This window comes from Pygocentrus nattereri, chromosome 3 (genome assembly GCF_015220715.1).
Source record: "Pygocentrus nattereri isolate fPygNat1 chromosome 3, fPygNat1.pri, whole genome shotgun sequence".
Taxonomy (NCBI): domain Eukaryota; kingdom Metazoa; phylum Chordata; class Actinopteri; order Characiformes; family Serrasalmidae; genus Pygocentrus; species Pygocentrus nattereri.
Window position 1 is genome coordinate 36,260,555 of NC_051213.1, and position 17,267 is coordinate 36,277,821.

Below are 17,267 nucleotides of genomic sequence, written 5' to 3' on the forward strand. Positions count from 1 at the left end.
GTCCTCTTTATTAGAAATCCCTGCCATGCTGTCAATGCGCAGTATGTGCTAGCCAGCCTCTACCTTTGATCAATAGTGAGTTTCTGACCACAGAGCTGCTCTTGAAAATACAAGACACTTCTAATGAAGTGGACGCTTTAAAAGCTGAGAATGGAGAGACTGCACCAGACTTGCAGCAGTTGGTGAATAAAATGTTGTGCATTTTATGACTTTTCACCTGCACCTGATTCAGCTCTTGGAAAGCTGAGATGAATCAGGTAGGCTGAGTTCCTTCAGTGTTAACACAGAAGGACACAGCAGTGGAATAAAACTCACTAAAATAAAATGCAAACTGAAATGACTTAAAAACAGGTTAAGGGCTACAGGTCACAGTACAATGTCATTACAGATGAAAGCAGGGCTGTCTTCACCTGTTTGGAGAGCTGCTCCTCACACAGTTTGTAAAGGGTGAAGAACTTCCTGGCGAGTTCGATGTTGTCGATGAAACCACAGCTGGCTAGTTTCACGCGAATGATAATCTGCCGGTCAGGAACCATCATAGCCACAGAGCGGAAGTTGATCTTCAGGTTCTCTGGAAGTTCCTGACGGCCTGCATAACCAGGGTTCTAAACAGACCAACAGGTCACAATTACAGTATATATATATATATATATATATATAGTCAAAACAGCCAAGCACAAGTTATTTTCTAGTGTCAGGAAAAAATCAAGCATACAAGCATACATTTAACATAAAACTACACAGAAGTGAGTACACCTCACAGTGAACATGTCCAAATTGTGCTCAAAGTCTCAATACTTTATGTGACCACCATTATTATCTAGCACTGCCTTAACCCTCTTGGGCATGGAATTCACCAGAACTGCACAGGTTGCAACTGGAATCCTCTTCCACTACTCCATGACGACATCACAGCGCTGGTGGATGTTAGACACCTTGCGCTCCTCCACACTCTGCTTGGTGGATGCCCCACAGGTGCTCAGTTGGGTTTAGGGTTTGGCCAGTCCATCACCTTTACCTTTAGCTTCCTCAGCAAGGCAGTTCTCATCTTGTGCTTGGGGTTGTTATCGTGTTGGAAAACTGCCATGCAGCGCACTTTCCGAAGGGAGGGAATCATGCTCTGCTTCAGAATGTCACAGTACATGTTGGAATTCATGTCTCCCTCAATAAACCACAGCTCCCCAGTGCCGGCAGCACTCATACAGCCCCAGACCATGATGCTACCACCACCATGTTTGACTGCAGGCAAGAGACAGTTGTCTTGGTACTCCTCACTAGGGCACTGCCACACATGCTGGACACTGTCTGAACCAAACAAGTTTATCTTTGTCTCATCAGACCACAGGACATGGTTCCAGTAATCCTTTTTTTGGTCGATCCTGGCGAGGCCTGTTCGGAGTGGAACCTGTCCTGGAAAACCACTGTATGACCTTTGTCACTATGCAATAGCTCAGTTTCAGGGGGTTTGGCAATCTTCTTATAGCTTAGACCATCTTTGTGGAGAGCAACAATTCTATTTCTCACATCCTCTGAGAGTTCTTTGCCATGAGGTGCCATGTTGAATGTCCAGTGGCCATTATGAGAGAATTTTATCCAAAACACCAAATTTAACAGCCCTGCTCCCCATTCACACCTGGAACATTGTAACTCTAATGAGTCACATGTCACCAGGGAGGGACAACAACACAATTGGACACAATGTGGACATGTTCACTGTAAGGTGTACTCACTTGTGCTGCCAGATATTTAGACATTAATGGCTGTGTGTTATTTTCAGAGGACAGTAAATTGATACTGCTAGACAAGCTGTACACTGACTACTTCAAGTTATATCCAAGTTTCATATCTATAGTTTTGTCCCATGAAAATATGTAATTAAATATTTGCAGAAATCTGAGGGGTGTACTCACTTTTGTGAGATACTGTATCTATCTACCACTTTCTCACTCCTGATGCGGAATAACGTAATTAATGACCATTTTTTTGTGGGAAATGGGGTGGTCTCTGATTTTTGAACAGTATAGTATTGATAAACTGAGAAAAATGTAGTACTGCTATGAACTGACTGCTTTTAATGAAAAACTATCCTCTCAGAATTACACAAAGATGAGATGTGCTAATAGTTCATATAGCGCTGTCTTTGATTACTTTGCTTTAAGCGAGGTAGTGCAGCACCCTTGGCTTGGCATGTGGCTAGAGAATAGAGCCCACCCGCAGTGATATAATTCTCACCGCCCGTGTTCTCCGTGAGGGAGTGAACCCTCCACCTCTCATGCCCAGCGGGGAATAAAAACACTCATTTATAAGTAATGAAACGCAGCGGGGGAGCGACACTTTGGAAAGAAGGAAAGCAGAATCTGTGATGGCACACAGATATGCCTATTATATGAAATGGATCTTTTACATGGTAGCATTCAGAGAGAAAATGTTGTTTCCATGTAGATGGAAGAAAGTTGATGTGAAAGAAAGGAGGTGAATGGGGCTGAATGCGGAGCTGACCATGGTAAGGAAGATGCCAAATTCAGGATTCATCTCCACAGAGTCTCCATCGGTGAAGATGAAGGATTTCCTGCGCTCTTTCTTGCAGGTAAGGACTATGGCGATCTGCTGAGCAGCCACGGACAGCACAGGGAGATCAATACGGTTGAACTCATCAAAGCAGCCCCAGGAGCCGGACTGAGCGAGGCCTTTGGAACCAAACACGTGAGACATACATTACCCCTTCAAGGCCCTTTTTACCCCTTAACAGTAGAGGTGGGCGATAAGGCAAAAATTTTATATCAAGATACTTGAAGTTTTCATGATGCACAATATGTCACAGTTGACATCTGATAAGTTGGAACACACAATTGGTACCACTTTAAAAAAATAGAATCAGAAACTATGAATATAATGATTTGTATTCATCATTTCATATACTGTGCTACAGTATTTCCAATTAAACAGGGCTAATTATGCTCTCTTTTTATCAAAAATGCAGTTTGGTACTGATTTTTAAGTACTGATTATATCCAATATGCCGAGAAATGCATACTGTGAGACACCGACATAATTTATTACAATAATGATGAACGTAATATTGTGCAGCTTTGCTCTATGACCTGTGTGTGGGTACACAATTCATAAAAAGGTGAAAACGTCATTCAGAGTGGTTTGAAAGTCAAAGTTGTTCACAATGGTGGTAAAAGGAACCAGATGTCTGAAGCATTTACTGCCTCTAAAAGTTACTTTACAGGAAGTTGTTCAACAAAATGGTTACAAATATATTGTCTGATGTATGATACATCATTTTACGATAGTTTTGAGAAGAACTATACAAGCAGGCAAAATATTACCTGTAGAATTTTTTTTCTCAGATTTACCACTATTTCACCATTGGACAGCAAGAAAATGACCTGTAATTGCATGACATTGTGACCCTTGGTTCCTATCACCACCACCACAGTAAAATAGAAATAAAAATAAAATAAAATAAAAATAAAACCACTTAGCGACTTTGTTCACATCTCAATGATTGAATCATTCAGATATTTGGTTAGTGTAGTGTAGTGGTTAACACCTCTGCCTGCTACACTGTAAACTAGAGTTCAATCCCCCACCTGGGTAAGCACCCTACACAATACCAATAAGAGTCCTTGGGCAAGACTCCCAACACAACCTTCACCTACTTGTGTAAAATGATCAAATTGTAAGTCGCTCTGGATAAGATCGTCAGCCAAATGCCACAAATGTAAATGTAAATATTTTGAATAAGTGGTGGAGTTCCCCTTTAGGAAGTCCGTTAAGACCTGAAATGGGGGTGTCAAAACTGGAAAAAACTGAAAACACACAACATTTTGCAAGTAAAATACGGGCAATTCACTGCCCCGAAAAAGACATGCATATAAATCAATTCTTGCCTTTAAATATTCTCCCAAGACCTCTGAAATCCATCTGGTCAGAGCAGTTGAAGACGACCACGTACTTTCCAAGACAGCGGCCCATGTCTTTCGTGGTCTCTGTCTTTCCTGTTCCAGCTGGTCCAGCCGGGGCTCCCCCCATACTCATCCCTAAGGCTTGGGCCAAGGTAATGTAGCACCTGGGCCAGAATGAAAACATCAGTATTGAAGTTCTGACAAAGCAAATAAACAGATATGACAATACTGCTGTAGCAACTGTCTCCTAGCACCACAACTCCTGCTTACATTATATCCTTGATCCATCTGGGGAAAAGATACCGTACTCTTATGTTGCTTTAACAGTATGATGGTAGATGGACAATGTCAAGCCAGATATTCAATATTTTTTAATGGAGCAGCAACAGAAAATTCTTCCACCAGCAGTGTGCTGTGATGAATTACATCTTTCCAAGTTTTTGATAAACAGGCACAGAACGCTGTTATTTGAAGTCAAGCACAGATGTACTTGTTCATATATACAAAAAATTTTTTGTCAGATATAATTCTCTAATTAATCTAACGGAAAAACCTAATCAATATATTTTTTAAACTTATTCTAAACATAGTTTACTTGGTTAAAGTGATTTAAGTAAGTCAAATGGCTTAATATATTAGCAGATCATTTTGTTTGCTGTAAATGCTTAAATCAAGCGAAAATATCTGCCAATATGGTGAGATCATTTAAATCTAAAACGACTTAAAGTATCTAATTAATATTTAGACATAAGTTAAATAATCTTATAATAACCTTACAAAAATCTCAAAATGAGAAATATTAGGTAAAGGATAGGTTGACAAAGTTTAGCATATCATTTTTGCAGCACAACAAAACTCAAACCTCAGGGAAAACAAAGCATTAGAAACATTGGCTCATGTCTAAAAATCTTTTTAGGATACAAATATCCATGCACTGCACATGGGCCACTGTTATTCCAGTAATGCTATCACCATGACAATGATTAAATGGCTGCATGATGCTGTCAGTCACATACTATTACTGATTACACCAATTCTGCTACAAGACATAGAACAACTTTCTTAAACACACTGAGCTTTGATATAAACCAAGAAGGGTCTAGTGTGGAGTAAAGGGAAACGTTTGCTGGTTCAAGCATTACCTGTCTGTGAGTGGAGTAATGACCAGTCTATCAGTGCAGCCAAGAAACTCGTTCTGATACACAAAGCCCACATCTGTGATGTTGATCATCATCTTATCCAGGTCTTCATTGAAGTAGAAGCGACACTGTTTCAGCCATTCAAAATCATTGGGGCTCTTGATATGCAAACGACACTAGAGGACAAAGAGAAGAACATTAAACGAATGTTGAAGACTAGCAGAACGCTTACACTCCAGAGCCGTATCACTGACCCTGCCTTCATCTGATTGTGATCACCCTTAGAGTGGTCTGCTAGTTTTCAGTCATTGTTAACCAAGGTAGAACTTCTGGGTGAAGAACTTTCCAGGCAGAGAAATGCCCGTTTCACTGATATTACAAAGATTATGCATCAACATAAGCAACTTACATTATGTAACAGAGCAAATACTTCACTGGGGAGGAATAATGTGGTGTTATAATTAGAATAAGCCATGGGGGTAATTTGATTTGCAGTTATTACCTAGACTGCCTTCTAGCTATTACAGAAGTATGTAAACAAAAGTTTGCTTGCCAAAGGTTTTGAAATTTAAGGACACCACTGTTCAAGCAATTCTCATTCACACAGAATCTTCAACATAGAATTGGAAACAGTGATGATAATTTAATGAGACCTTTTAAAAAGAAACGAAGGGCAACATTGACACACAGCCCAGCACTCCAAAGAACTTTTCTTTAAACTTTTGTCATTCAATTTAATGTGGGGCAAAATAACTAATGCATTAATGTCTGGTGCTCACACTGGCTCTACTGTTTCAGCTGTACCAAGTCTACTTTTACCAACTAACCAAGTCATCAAAGATGTCCCTCTGATGGACGTGAATGGTGATTAAGGTTTCATATTTGGTCCGTTCCACTGTCCCCAAGTCCTTAGTGGTCATATCAATCAGAGTGTTGAGCAGCTCCAGGAAAGACTGGTTGGTCTTGGTCATGATCTTCCGATCATACCGGGCATTAGTCAAGGCGTCTTCAGAATCTCTCGTCCAGATCATCTGGACACCCAGCAAGCCCACCTGTGCCACAGAAGTGCCACAAACAAGCTGTTAAAAAGGCACCAAGAATAGTGCTTGGCTAAAATGTGTCAACTAATCAGAGGGTTTGTAGGGCTGAAGATAATAATCCTAATTAAGTCCAAGTCTCATATAAAATGGCTTATAAAAAATGGCAGTTAGCAGTGCTGGTATCTTATCCATTATATACATATGATCTCATTAAGGCCCTACTTAGAAATCACTAACACTCCTTAAACTACACTATGTATATTTGATATGCCATTTGTTATTAGAGGAATTTGAATCAGAAACAGAAGCTTTTCTACTGCATTATGGAATTGTCACTGAGAACCTGGGCAGGGAAGGAGTCCAGAAAGTCGATAAGATGGAAGGCAGAGTCTTGAATGGCCATGGCTGCCTTGCGGATGACAAGGTGCAAAGACCTCTGAGATTCCTTCAGGAGGGCATTTAGCCACACTTCCACGTTGCCCTCAGCTGTGACTGGCCGATCCAGCTCCACTGTTTCCTCCTCACGTGACGAGATGGCCAAGATCCTGTCATATATCTGAGACAAATACATGGGGCAGATTTACTAAAATTGTCTCAAATTAAAGGTGCAGTCAAAGTTTATCTTTTGCACTTTTATACTATTGCATTTATGAAAGTTTCCCTTTCAAAGTGTTAAACACCGGGAGGAGATTATTATAATGAAGCACATAATCTGATTTATCAAGTATGATAAATACTGAACTCATGCTGTTTAACACCTGTGAAAGGTTTGTCTTATTTTGGTGCTAACATGGCTGCTATTCCACATGCTCAGAGAGGGAGCAAACAGAGCACTGTTCACATGTATTCATTTTCTACACATTTATTCATTTTCAATGAAAAAAAAACGTAAACATCTGCCTGTCGCATTATTCTCAATTTCATGAAGGAAAAAAAAACTTAAAAGCAACTCATTTTAGAAAAACAATGTTTTAAACTTATTTCCACAAACTCTTTTATGCTCGTCAAAGTGTCTTAAGAGCAAGTTTTTTCTAAATAATGATTTGACAGTGAAAATGACTATTAAAAATCATGTTTAAGGTAATTTGGCTCTGCAACACCTGCTTTACTAAAGCTACTGCTTACTTTGCTGCTTTTTGTTCACTGTGGTTGTGTTTTTTTCATTACATGGTCAATATATAGATCACTCTGACCAAATGAGTCATAATTTGAAGATGAATCTGGGAAGGATAAAAAAGTGAGACAAACAAATTTATTTTGCCGATTTCATGTTAAATATCCTTTGCTTGGTTTAAAAAATAAAAAGTTTCAAGACCAGTCATCTAATATGATATACTGTGATCACATTATTTGGTTTTGGAAACCTATAAACAGCTGAGAGACAGATAAGTTGATGAATCTATATGATGAAGCTAAAGGTGGCCTTACCTTCTCATGAAAGCGGACGGATTTGATGTTGTCGAAAACGTTGAGCAGGTGAGCCTGGATGGTGTGAGAATCAGATGCCTGGCCCAAGATCTCCAGCAAAGCTGGGTCTGACACAAAGAAAAAACGTGGGAACAGCAGACGCTTCTTCTCCAGGTACCTTCAACAAACAACAACGTGGTCACTACAGTGTTTGCACTGCAATGTTACACAGAACTCACAGAAGTCATTTCTCCCTCATTTCTGCCTCAATGGCTCAATCAAGTGGTTCAAAACACATTTTCCTAAACAATGCAGGAAGTGAATACAAATATAGGAATACATCATTAATTAAATGTGAACAGAAACATGCCCCAGTTTTTGATTTAATGCCTAATGAACAAACATCAATAGATACTTGACAGTTATTAAGAGTGGAACTTCCACTCATGTCACCACAGGGTGGAAAACATACCCAGTGAGGGATTTCTGGCAGATCTCAAGCTGTTCAAGCAGATGAGGCAGGAGTTGGCCCATAGTCTCATCCCCCACGCAGGACTGTACCACATTAGGCATCTCATGGGCTCGAGTCATGATCTTTACCCAGGACTTATCAATGTTGGAGAAGCGCTTAGCCTCCTGTAGCACGCAAAGCAAAAGAATCACTGACCGGACTATAATTTGGGAACTTGATTTCCGAAAGTAATAAAATGCTATAATCCAGAGGTGTCAAACTGGAAAGCCTCTGGGCCACAGCTCTGCAGAGTTGGCACTAAGCCTCATTAAAAACACCTAATTCAACCTATCAGCTAATTATTAAGGCCTTCATTAGTTCATTTCAGAATGTTACAAAAAGGGAAAATGCTGATATTTGTAGAGCTGCAGCCCAGAAGGAGCCAAGTTGGACACTTCTGCTAAAATCACTGGACACTGGTGGAGTGCCATTCGAACACCCACTAAAAGCTAAGATGATCTTAAAACACTAGCTTGACAAAAATTAAACTTCAGGCCTAAAATATCACACACCCACCTCAAAAACGTGTTAGGTTATCTCAAACAGACTTACTTAAGTAGTTTCTGAGACTGTATGAAGAATGGAAAATATAGAACACTCAGAGAAAATATCACAAAAATGTTACAAAGCCACACAAAAAACTACACTATGTATATTTGCCAGGCTTATTGTTAGTAAAATCAGTAATAGTTGTCCAGGCCACTTTTGAATTAGAACTCAAACTTGTTCTAACAGCATTATTGTCTTATGTAATTTTAAATGTCATCTAGGACTTTGGTTCCCAAAAGCATTACTATGCTATCATCAGTGGAGATTGGTGCAGTGCTAACTGCAGAAAGCACTTATATATATTTGAGGATGCTAATTGGTGGAGTATAAGCTTTCATTGCTAGCCTTGTTGCTCCAGTGCAAAATCAAAGCAACAAACATTTCAGCAACATGTTTGGGCTAAATGATTATATTTAAGGTAAAGAAAATGCTGTACAAATCAGATTATTCAGTGAACTACTGCTTTAAGGTTAATCAGCCTTATTAATACATTACATGCTTAATCTGCAACTGGCAGTGGGTAATTTCATGAAAAGTACAGATTACCTTGGGAAGCTGTTTGGCTATGTCTCCACCGACAAATACTGCCTCCAAGTAGATCCAGAGGTTCTGCACAGTCATCCAGTTCTCGATTATGTCTGTAGTATTGGACAGGTTCTGGACCCACTTCTGGATCTGAGCCTTGAATGGGGTATTGTACCTAAAGAAACATTCTTGTGAGAATGCTGTTCAAGGTAATAGGACTGTGAAGGCCACTTATGAGAACAGAAGGTGCTGCATTGTTTATACTGCATTTAATCAATATATGAAACAACCCAGAGGCATGTGAGATGAATATGAATCATCTTGTGCTATAGTACACAATAAGGGAGATCAAATGATTTCATTAACACATTACGCAGAAACAAAACAGCAATCAAATCATGAGGTAACATTATTAAGTGTGCTGGAGGGTTTATATTATATTATATTTACTTTTTGTAATACATTTCTAGTGCTTTCCATAAATATTGGAATGCTGATTAAGTGTTGTTAATGCAGTTATTGTGTGCGAAGGACTCAATCTGAGCTAACACTTTATTCCTTTAAGTAGCATCTTGAGAAGCATCTGAGCATTACATAGACAAGGCCCTTGTGGTCGGATGTATTAACAAAAATAGAGTTAAACTATTGCTGCAACTTATATAGCAGGCAGAACACCTCAGCTGTAAAGTTTAAGCCATTCTACAGGAACATCTACTCTAGTACCTGTTGCTCATGAGGGAGCCCAGCACCATGAGGCTGTCTTCCATGTTGCTGATGATTTCGGAGGTGCTGTCTCCACGCAGCAACAGTTCCCCACGGGTTTTAAACTGGGCGAAGGTGAAGGTCTTGTTGTCCCACTCGGCGATCACCTGCTTCAGTTTCTGCTCGATGTCTCGCTCTTTCACAGCACTGATACAAATATCCTAGCATACACATTCAAGTCCATTACGTTTGTGACCAAAAGCTTGCAAGAAGAAAAATTTAAACCAGGGAAGAGTGGGGCACAACCTAACACACTGCAAATATTACTACTAACAATATAGGCAGGGTTAATTGTAATAGACTAAGGGGCAAGCTGTACAGTTGGTAAAAAGTCTGGTAAGCCATATTGTTTGAATCAGACAAGGCTTCCAACCTAAAAACACAGTGGAGTCCAAAGACAACCAGTAAAAATGCTTAAATTTTTAATTTTTTAATTTAAATTATTCCTTTCTAATTTAACACTACATTTTTCCTTACAGACAATAGTATGATTATCAGTTTAACATTTTGAGTGAAAAGTGGGATCCTTGAATGTTTACATACATCTCAGAATACTTAATGTTTTTAATACAGACCATGTTTTGCTTCAGTGACAGTGTGCATTTGAGCTAACATGAACTCTAAAAATTTGTGCAAAAGCCTCTGATGAATAGATCAAATCCACCTGAAGATTGTCTAAAATTGAGCTTCAATGGAAGGACTTTTTGCCCATTTTGACCATTTTTAACGTTGTCACTGTTATACTGAACAGCAGCCTACAAATAGTGCAGAATGTTGAATAGTTCCTCTTCATTTTACTTCCCATAACTTTGTTTTATTTTAAAACTTGTTATATAGTTGCAGATTTAAATGAAGAAATCCCAGATTTTCAAAGTGGTCTCAGACTTTTGGACCCTTACTGTACATGCGACAAAATAAATATGATTAGATAAAAGAGAGTAAAATGTGGCAAATTTATTAATAACAATGCATAAAAACCTTCAAAAAACCGACTGTTTTGAACTTATATGAGAGTATATAGTCTTCTCATTGTTGGGTGGCTTAGGTATACAACCCCATTTCCAAACCTTGTGCAAAATGTAAATAAAAACAAAATGCAATGATGTACAGATCGTTTAAATCCTATATTTGTTTGGCAATAGCACAAAAATAATATATCAAATGTTGAAACTGAGAAATTTTATTGTTTTTGAAAAATATATGCCCATTTTGGATTTGATGCCAACAACACGTTCCAAAAAGGTTGGGACGGGGGCAACAAAAGACTGGTAAAGTTGTGTAATGCTAAAAAAAAACACCTGGCGGTTAATTGGTAACAGGTCAATAACATGATTGGGTATAAATAAAGCATCTCATAGAGGCTGAGTCCTTCAGAAATAAAGATCAGGAGGGGTTCACCACTAAAAGACGGTGTGTGCAAATAGTGCAACAATTCAAGAATAACATTTCTCAATGTAAATTAGCAAAGAACGTTTGCTTTTCATCATCTACTGTATATAATATCATTAAAGGATTCAAAGAATCTGGAGAAATCTTTGTATGCAAGGGACAAGGCCAAAAAACAGCATTTGCTGGCTGTGATCTTTGCACAGTTCAAAAGCCTGTATTCATGATTGTATAGGGGTGCATTAGTGCACATGGCATGGGTGACTGGCACATCTGTGAAGGCAACATTAATGCGGAATGATATATACATATTTTGGCAACATATGTTGCCATCCAAATGATGTCTTTTTCAGGGAAGGCCTTGCTTATTTCAGCAAGACAATGTGAAACCACATTCCAGATGTATTACAACAGCATTGCTCAGTATTAAAGTCCAGGTGCTAAACTGACCTGCCTGCAATCCACACCTGTCAACACTGATAACATTTGGCGCTTTATGAAATGAAAAATACGACAAAGGAGACCCCGAACTGTTGAGCAACTGAAGTCCTGTATCAAACAAGAACAGGAAAACATTTCTCTTTCAAAACTACAGCAGTTGGTCTCCTCAGTTCCCAAATGCTTACAGCATGTTGTTAAAAGAAGAGGTGATGAAACACAGAGCTAAATATGCTCCCGTCCCAATGGAATATGTTGCTGACATCAAATTCAAAATGGGCATAAATTTTTCAAAAAACAACAAAATTTCTCAGTTTCCATATTTGATATGTTATCTTTGTACTATTTTCCTTTAAAATATGGCTTACATGATCTGCATATCATTGCATCCTACTTTTATTTACATTCAGCATCCCAACTTTTTTTGCAAATGGGGTTATAATCCTGTGTTAAAACTAATATGTGCATTGTGCTTTGGCATAGCTAACTCTCGCTCTGAGTTATTTACTTATGTGTGTGAGTTAAATTATATTACTGTCAGTTATAAACAACTCAGTAATTAAAAACACTTTTGATGAAAGAATATACTTTTATGTTACCTGTTCAACTACATTAAAAGTCAATGTTACACCAGTGTTAGTCTGTGTCCCACTCTCCTCTACACTGCAACCATTATGCGACAGATCAGATGTAAATCTATAACCTCTATATGCACAGACAGAGTGATTTATCTTTAGAACAACACTAGAGCTTAATTGGATGGTTTCATAAGCAGTACAATGAAGTCGGCTCCAAGTCTCACTTCTATTTCCTCCTTGTACTTGAGGAGTGGGGCCTCCATGATGCTGCGAAGCTTAAATGTGTCCGTTTCTACCTCGAAGGTGTGACCCGTGACCTCTGTGATTCTCTTCCAGTGGCGTGTCATCATGGCTCGATTGGCCATTAGCTCCAGCAGGGGGCAGCACTCACTAAACTCATCAATGTTTTTTTTCAGGTCCAAAAAGGCCTGCCACTCCTTCAGGGCCCGGGGCAGCTTACGGCATCTACACAAGCAATCAACAGGGAAAATATTGGCTTTTTTGAGTTCACTGACATTTGTGTTTTGCCCCACCAATTTTGGCTGCTTAAATAGCAACCCCTGTTTAAATAGCTAATATTCCAAAGACCCCCAGTGCACCACCAATGCACTACATGATGTCATCATAACAAGCATTAATGCGATCTGCTAAGAATGCATTCAGGTAAGAGTCAAAATATTGGCTTGCTAGATTTGGCGCTACATTTAAAGATACAGATAAAAACTGGATGCACTTCAAGAAAGTGTCACAGGATCTGATGATTTTACTTATCTTTAAAAAATTTGGGCTCCCAGTGGTCACCCAAAAGATCCCACTCAAAGAGCTGACACATGTGAATGACACATCTCTAGCAACTACAACTACCACATTACCATATCAAAAGCAAACATCAACAGACAACTGTTTTGTCTATGTTCGCTGATAATGACAGTTGGTTATCGGTCAAAATAATTAGGCGGAATTTGCGTTCTAAATTGATTTCAAAAAAGCAAACACTTCTCTTTAATATTCCCCAGTACATCAGTCATAACTTACACAGTTTGCAGGTTAACTCCTTGAGGCAAAAGATCAGGGGCTATGCTAATGTTTAATTTGCATAAAGATTACAACTGTGAGCAAAATTACCTTCTCACAGCAACCACATATTCACCACTTTTGTATCTCCTTCCCATATTATAACGTTTGTAACTTGGTTATGTGTGATGCAATAATGATGTATTGTTTTACATAATAGAATTATTATTAAGGAAGAGCTCAGTGTCATGTGAGGAAATGTTTCTCAAAGTAACTGTACCGCTGAGACGATCTTAACTGTGATGTGCTCAAAGTGAGACTCTACCATGTTAGGATGGCCTTTGTCGACAACAAAAAGACTCCAGCCGTGCCGTGGTTCTTAAATCGGACTTTCATTTGCAATATCTGAAGAGCAGAGAGAATGAGTCTGCCTAGAAAGAAGGCCATCCAACTTGGCCAGTGAAATTGAAATCCCCTGGTGCATTCATCCCTTTCAATGCAAGGGATTACATGATTGCTCCAGAGAAGATCTATCTTTTCAGCGAGAAAAATACGGCGAAGGAAAAAAAAACTCAGTTTTACAATTAATGCTTTTCAGCCACTCACCTTGTTTGGAAGTCTAGGAGCTCACTGTTGATCCTCTCGATGTGAACATCAGCCCAGAGGATGTCATAGTAGCCATTGACGGTGTCAATGACGTTGCTGTAAAGGCCATAGAGTTTCTGTAGCAGGGTCAGCTGCTTCCTGATCTCAAGCAGCTGAGGATGCGGAGTAACTGGCAGGCCAAAGAGCTCTTCGCCTCCAGTGAAGGTGATGTATTTGCGGTAGAGGTTATCAAAGCGGTTCTGACACAAAGATGAATCAATATCATTGTTATTTTAATGAAGAATGACCAGTGTCATTTGCAGGTGACAGGAGCCGCGCATGCTATTCAGTTTTATAAAACATTCTTAGTCATTTTCATGATGGGAAGCATAAGTGATGGATCACTGCACAGTACCTGAAACATAATTAGTCTGTCACTGGCATCCTGGGGAGCCAAGCCAATCACCATGGGACCATCCTGGGAGCAGAATATATATACTATTACACAACAGGCAGACAAAACCTTGTATCTCCATTTTTATCGTTTTTCGGTTTTGACATAATTTGAAAATACCTTGTCCTTTACATTGTCTGTAAATTTCACAAAGAATGGACCAAAAGAAAATACTTTTATTTTTTGTATCACTGTTGTTTTTTTAGCTCTTTTATTTCTTTTAAAGTGAATTTGAGAGATTTAGATTTAACAGAAATAATTTTTTTAAATAAAACAACTATTCAAGAAAACAAAACACAGAGTTTTAATCTATGGGCAGAGCTTTATTTTGGCCACAGCCCAGCATTTCAGAGCAGGAAAAAAGATTGCATCCCTGTACCTCATGTCCACATGGTGAGCATTGAGATCCCATTGCTTTAAAGTAAAGGTGCAACATTAAGATTCCTCACTACGGAAAACCATAGTTTTGGCAATTAAGTAAGCATTTTGGTGTTTTAATAAAGATATTATGATTTTAGGGAAGCGTAACTGTTCAAAGATGTGTTATTGTCAAAATTAGCTAAAACTGTCCCTACCCAAACAGTCAGTAATGAAACATTTGGTAAAGTTTTGATAGGGTTATTGATATTTTGGTAGTGATAAAATGGAATGTTCAATTATTTATTTTACAAAATAAACATTTTTAAGGTATTAGATCACTCACATCATAAGGATTTTAGTTTAAATCCAAGTCACTAAAAGTCTGAAATGAGTTTTGAACTTTTTAGCCAATTTGGTAAAATGATCTTTATAGATCTCTAGCAAAAATCAAAACAGTGTGGGAATGGAAAGTTGTATCATCTCTCTAGCTGCTAAAAGATGAAGCCCCTGCTAAAACCTGACCTGCTCATAGTCCTGGTAGAAGTGGTCACAGTCCTCCACGAATGTCTCCACATTGCTAATTAGCTCTCCCCTGAAGTTGGGCTGCAAAGAGACCAACTCATTCTGCACCTCTGAACTGCGAGCCAGCAGCTTCTCCCATGTGTAGCGCAATGTGTCCACTTTCTCTGTCTCTTCCTTGGCCACTGACAGCTCAAACTTATTCAGCATGGCGTAGGATTCCTGAAGAGTTGTGAATGTTCATTGAATCAGCAGCATGTATGACACAAATTCAGAAAAAAATGTCCAGTAGCAAAGACTACAGTATCGTTTTTGTTTACCTCAATGGGTCCCACTTGGAAGTCTATGGTGATCTGATGCTCCCTGATCTCTTTGAGCGCTGCCATGGCAATGCGAATGTCATCCAGGTCTTTAATTTGCCGATTTAGCTTCTTTCCTGCTTCATCCACAAACGTAAAGATCTGCTCCATCTCAGTGCGGTACTTCTTGTTGCAGTGGTGGCCGAAGTCCACCATCCAGCCCTTGGTTTCCGCAGTGAGGGCCAGCTTCAGATCGGCTGAGGAAAACAGGCACGTTTTCAGACTTTCAAACTGACTGTAACGTTAAAGCTGTTGTCAATTACGTTTATTCCATGTAACAGCAAAAGTCTAGTCAATTTACCAACATGTCTGCTCACATGTACCTTAACCAAAAGCAAATTTCCCAAAGTACTCCACTGGTCTGCAATGATGTACTCTTAAGGCCTATTCAAACCAAGTCTGATTTTTACAGACAACAAGACCCATGTCAAGTTTTGAAACCAATTAGATACATACTAATGCTGTCTTTCACACTGAGTACAAAACTGACAGACCGCAACGTTATATAAATTATTCATCAGAGTTAATCGGCTCAATCTTCTGTGCTGTATGGATGCATTGAAATTTACATTCAGGCGATATGAATTCCCACACTGACAAAAGAAAATACCTTTAAAACCGCTCGTTATACAGCTTGGCTCTTGGGAAAACAAGTTTTGTTTTTAAGAAATGGGGTGTATCCAGTGGTGGGCTCCTTTTAGTTGTGGTGCATAAAAGAAAAATCGTAAATTAATCAGAATCAGACTCAGAATCCTTTATTGATCCTAGAGGGAAATTGCAGTTGTTACAGTTGCAACCATTTATGTAAAAGAATAAACACTTTAATAATTTAAAACAAAGACAAAGAGAAATTTGCAACATGTACATGAGATTTAAGTTCTTATGAATACAGTAAGGTGGTGGTGACTGTGATAATAAATATTAAACATCTAGTATAAGGCAGTTCAAATTATTGTACCTCTGAATTATTGCACACATTATTATTACACATTTGAACAGCACAGTTTGGTATTGAGTATTGCACAGATGAATCACACATTGTGAATCATACGTTGAGGGAGGAGTTATAGAGTTTGATGGCCACAGGTAAGAATGACTTCCTGTGGCGCTCTGTGGTGCATTTCGGTAGAATGAGTCTTGCACTGAATGTGCTCCTGTGTTTCATCACCGTGTCGTAGAGTGGGTGGGAGCCATTGTCCATAATGGCCTGCAGCTTAGACAGCATCCTCCTCTCCGACACTGCCGTGAGCGTGAGCGTAGAGATGACTTTGGCCCTTCCTGTAGAGGGGGTCAGTGTTCTTAGCTCAGTCCAGTTTATTGTCAATATACACACCCAGATATTTGTAATCCTCCACAGTGTCTACACTGACCCCCCTGATGGACACCGGTGCCTTGTCCCTCATCAGGTCCACCACCAGTTCCTTTGTCTTTGTCACACTGAGCTGCAGGTGGTTGAGCTTGCACCATGCAACAAAGTCCTTCATCGTCGCCTCTTCCTCATTACCCTTGCTGATACATCCAACTATTGCAGAGTCATCAGAAAACTTCTGAAGGTGGCAAGTCTCTGTGCAGTAGCTGAAGTCCGTGGTGTAGAGGGTGAAGAGGAAGGGAGAGAGGACAGTTCCTTGTGGAACTCCATTGTTGCTGACCACTCTGTCCAACACACAGTACTGCAGGCGTACATACTGTGGTCTGCCAGTGAAGTATTCATCAATCCAGGACACAAG

General features: G+C 39.3%; 1 protein-coding gene across 1 annotated transcript in view; it reads right to left on the minus strand.

Annotated features, from left to right (window-relative positions):
• dnah5 (dynein, axonemal, heavy chain 5) overlaps positions 1-17,267 on the minus strand; it is a 181,501-nt gene that overhangs the window by 101,198 nt on the left and 63,036 nt on the right. The window contains exons 25-39 of the mRNA XM_037536137.1: positions 15,502-15,737; positions 15,185-15,403; positions 14,264-14,326; positions 13,870-14,108; positions 12,474-12,714; positions 9,809-10,008; positions 9,107-9,260; positions 7,973-8,136; positions 7,522-7,678; positions 6,437-6,649; positions 5,881-6,105; positions 5,057-5,229; positions 3,900-4,078; positions 2,500-2,687; positions 411-605 (exon numbers count right to left, since the gene is read on the minus strand). Coding sequence (XP_037392034.1) covers positions 411-605; positions 2,500-2,687; positions 3,900-4,078; positions 5,057-5,229; positions 5,881-6,105; positions 6,437-6,649; positions 7,522-7,678; positions 7,973-8,136; positions 9,107-9,260; positions 9,809-10,008; positions 12,474-12,714; positions 13,870-14,108; positions 14,264-14,326; positions 15,185-15,403; positions 15,502-15,737 — 2,846 coding nt within the window. The remainder of the gene's footprint in view (positions 1-410; positions 606-2,499; positions 2,688-3,899; positions 4,079-5,056; positions 5,230-5,880; positions 6,106-6,436; positions 6,650-7,521; positions 7,679-7,972; positions 8,137-9,106; positions 9,261-9,808; positions 10,009-12,473; positions 12,715-13,869; positions 14,109-14,263; positions 14,327-15,184; positions 15,404-15,501; positions 15,738-17,267) is intronic.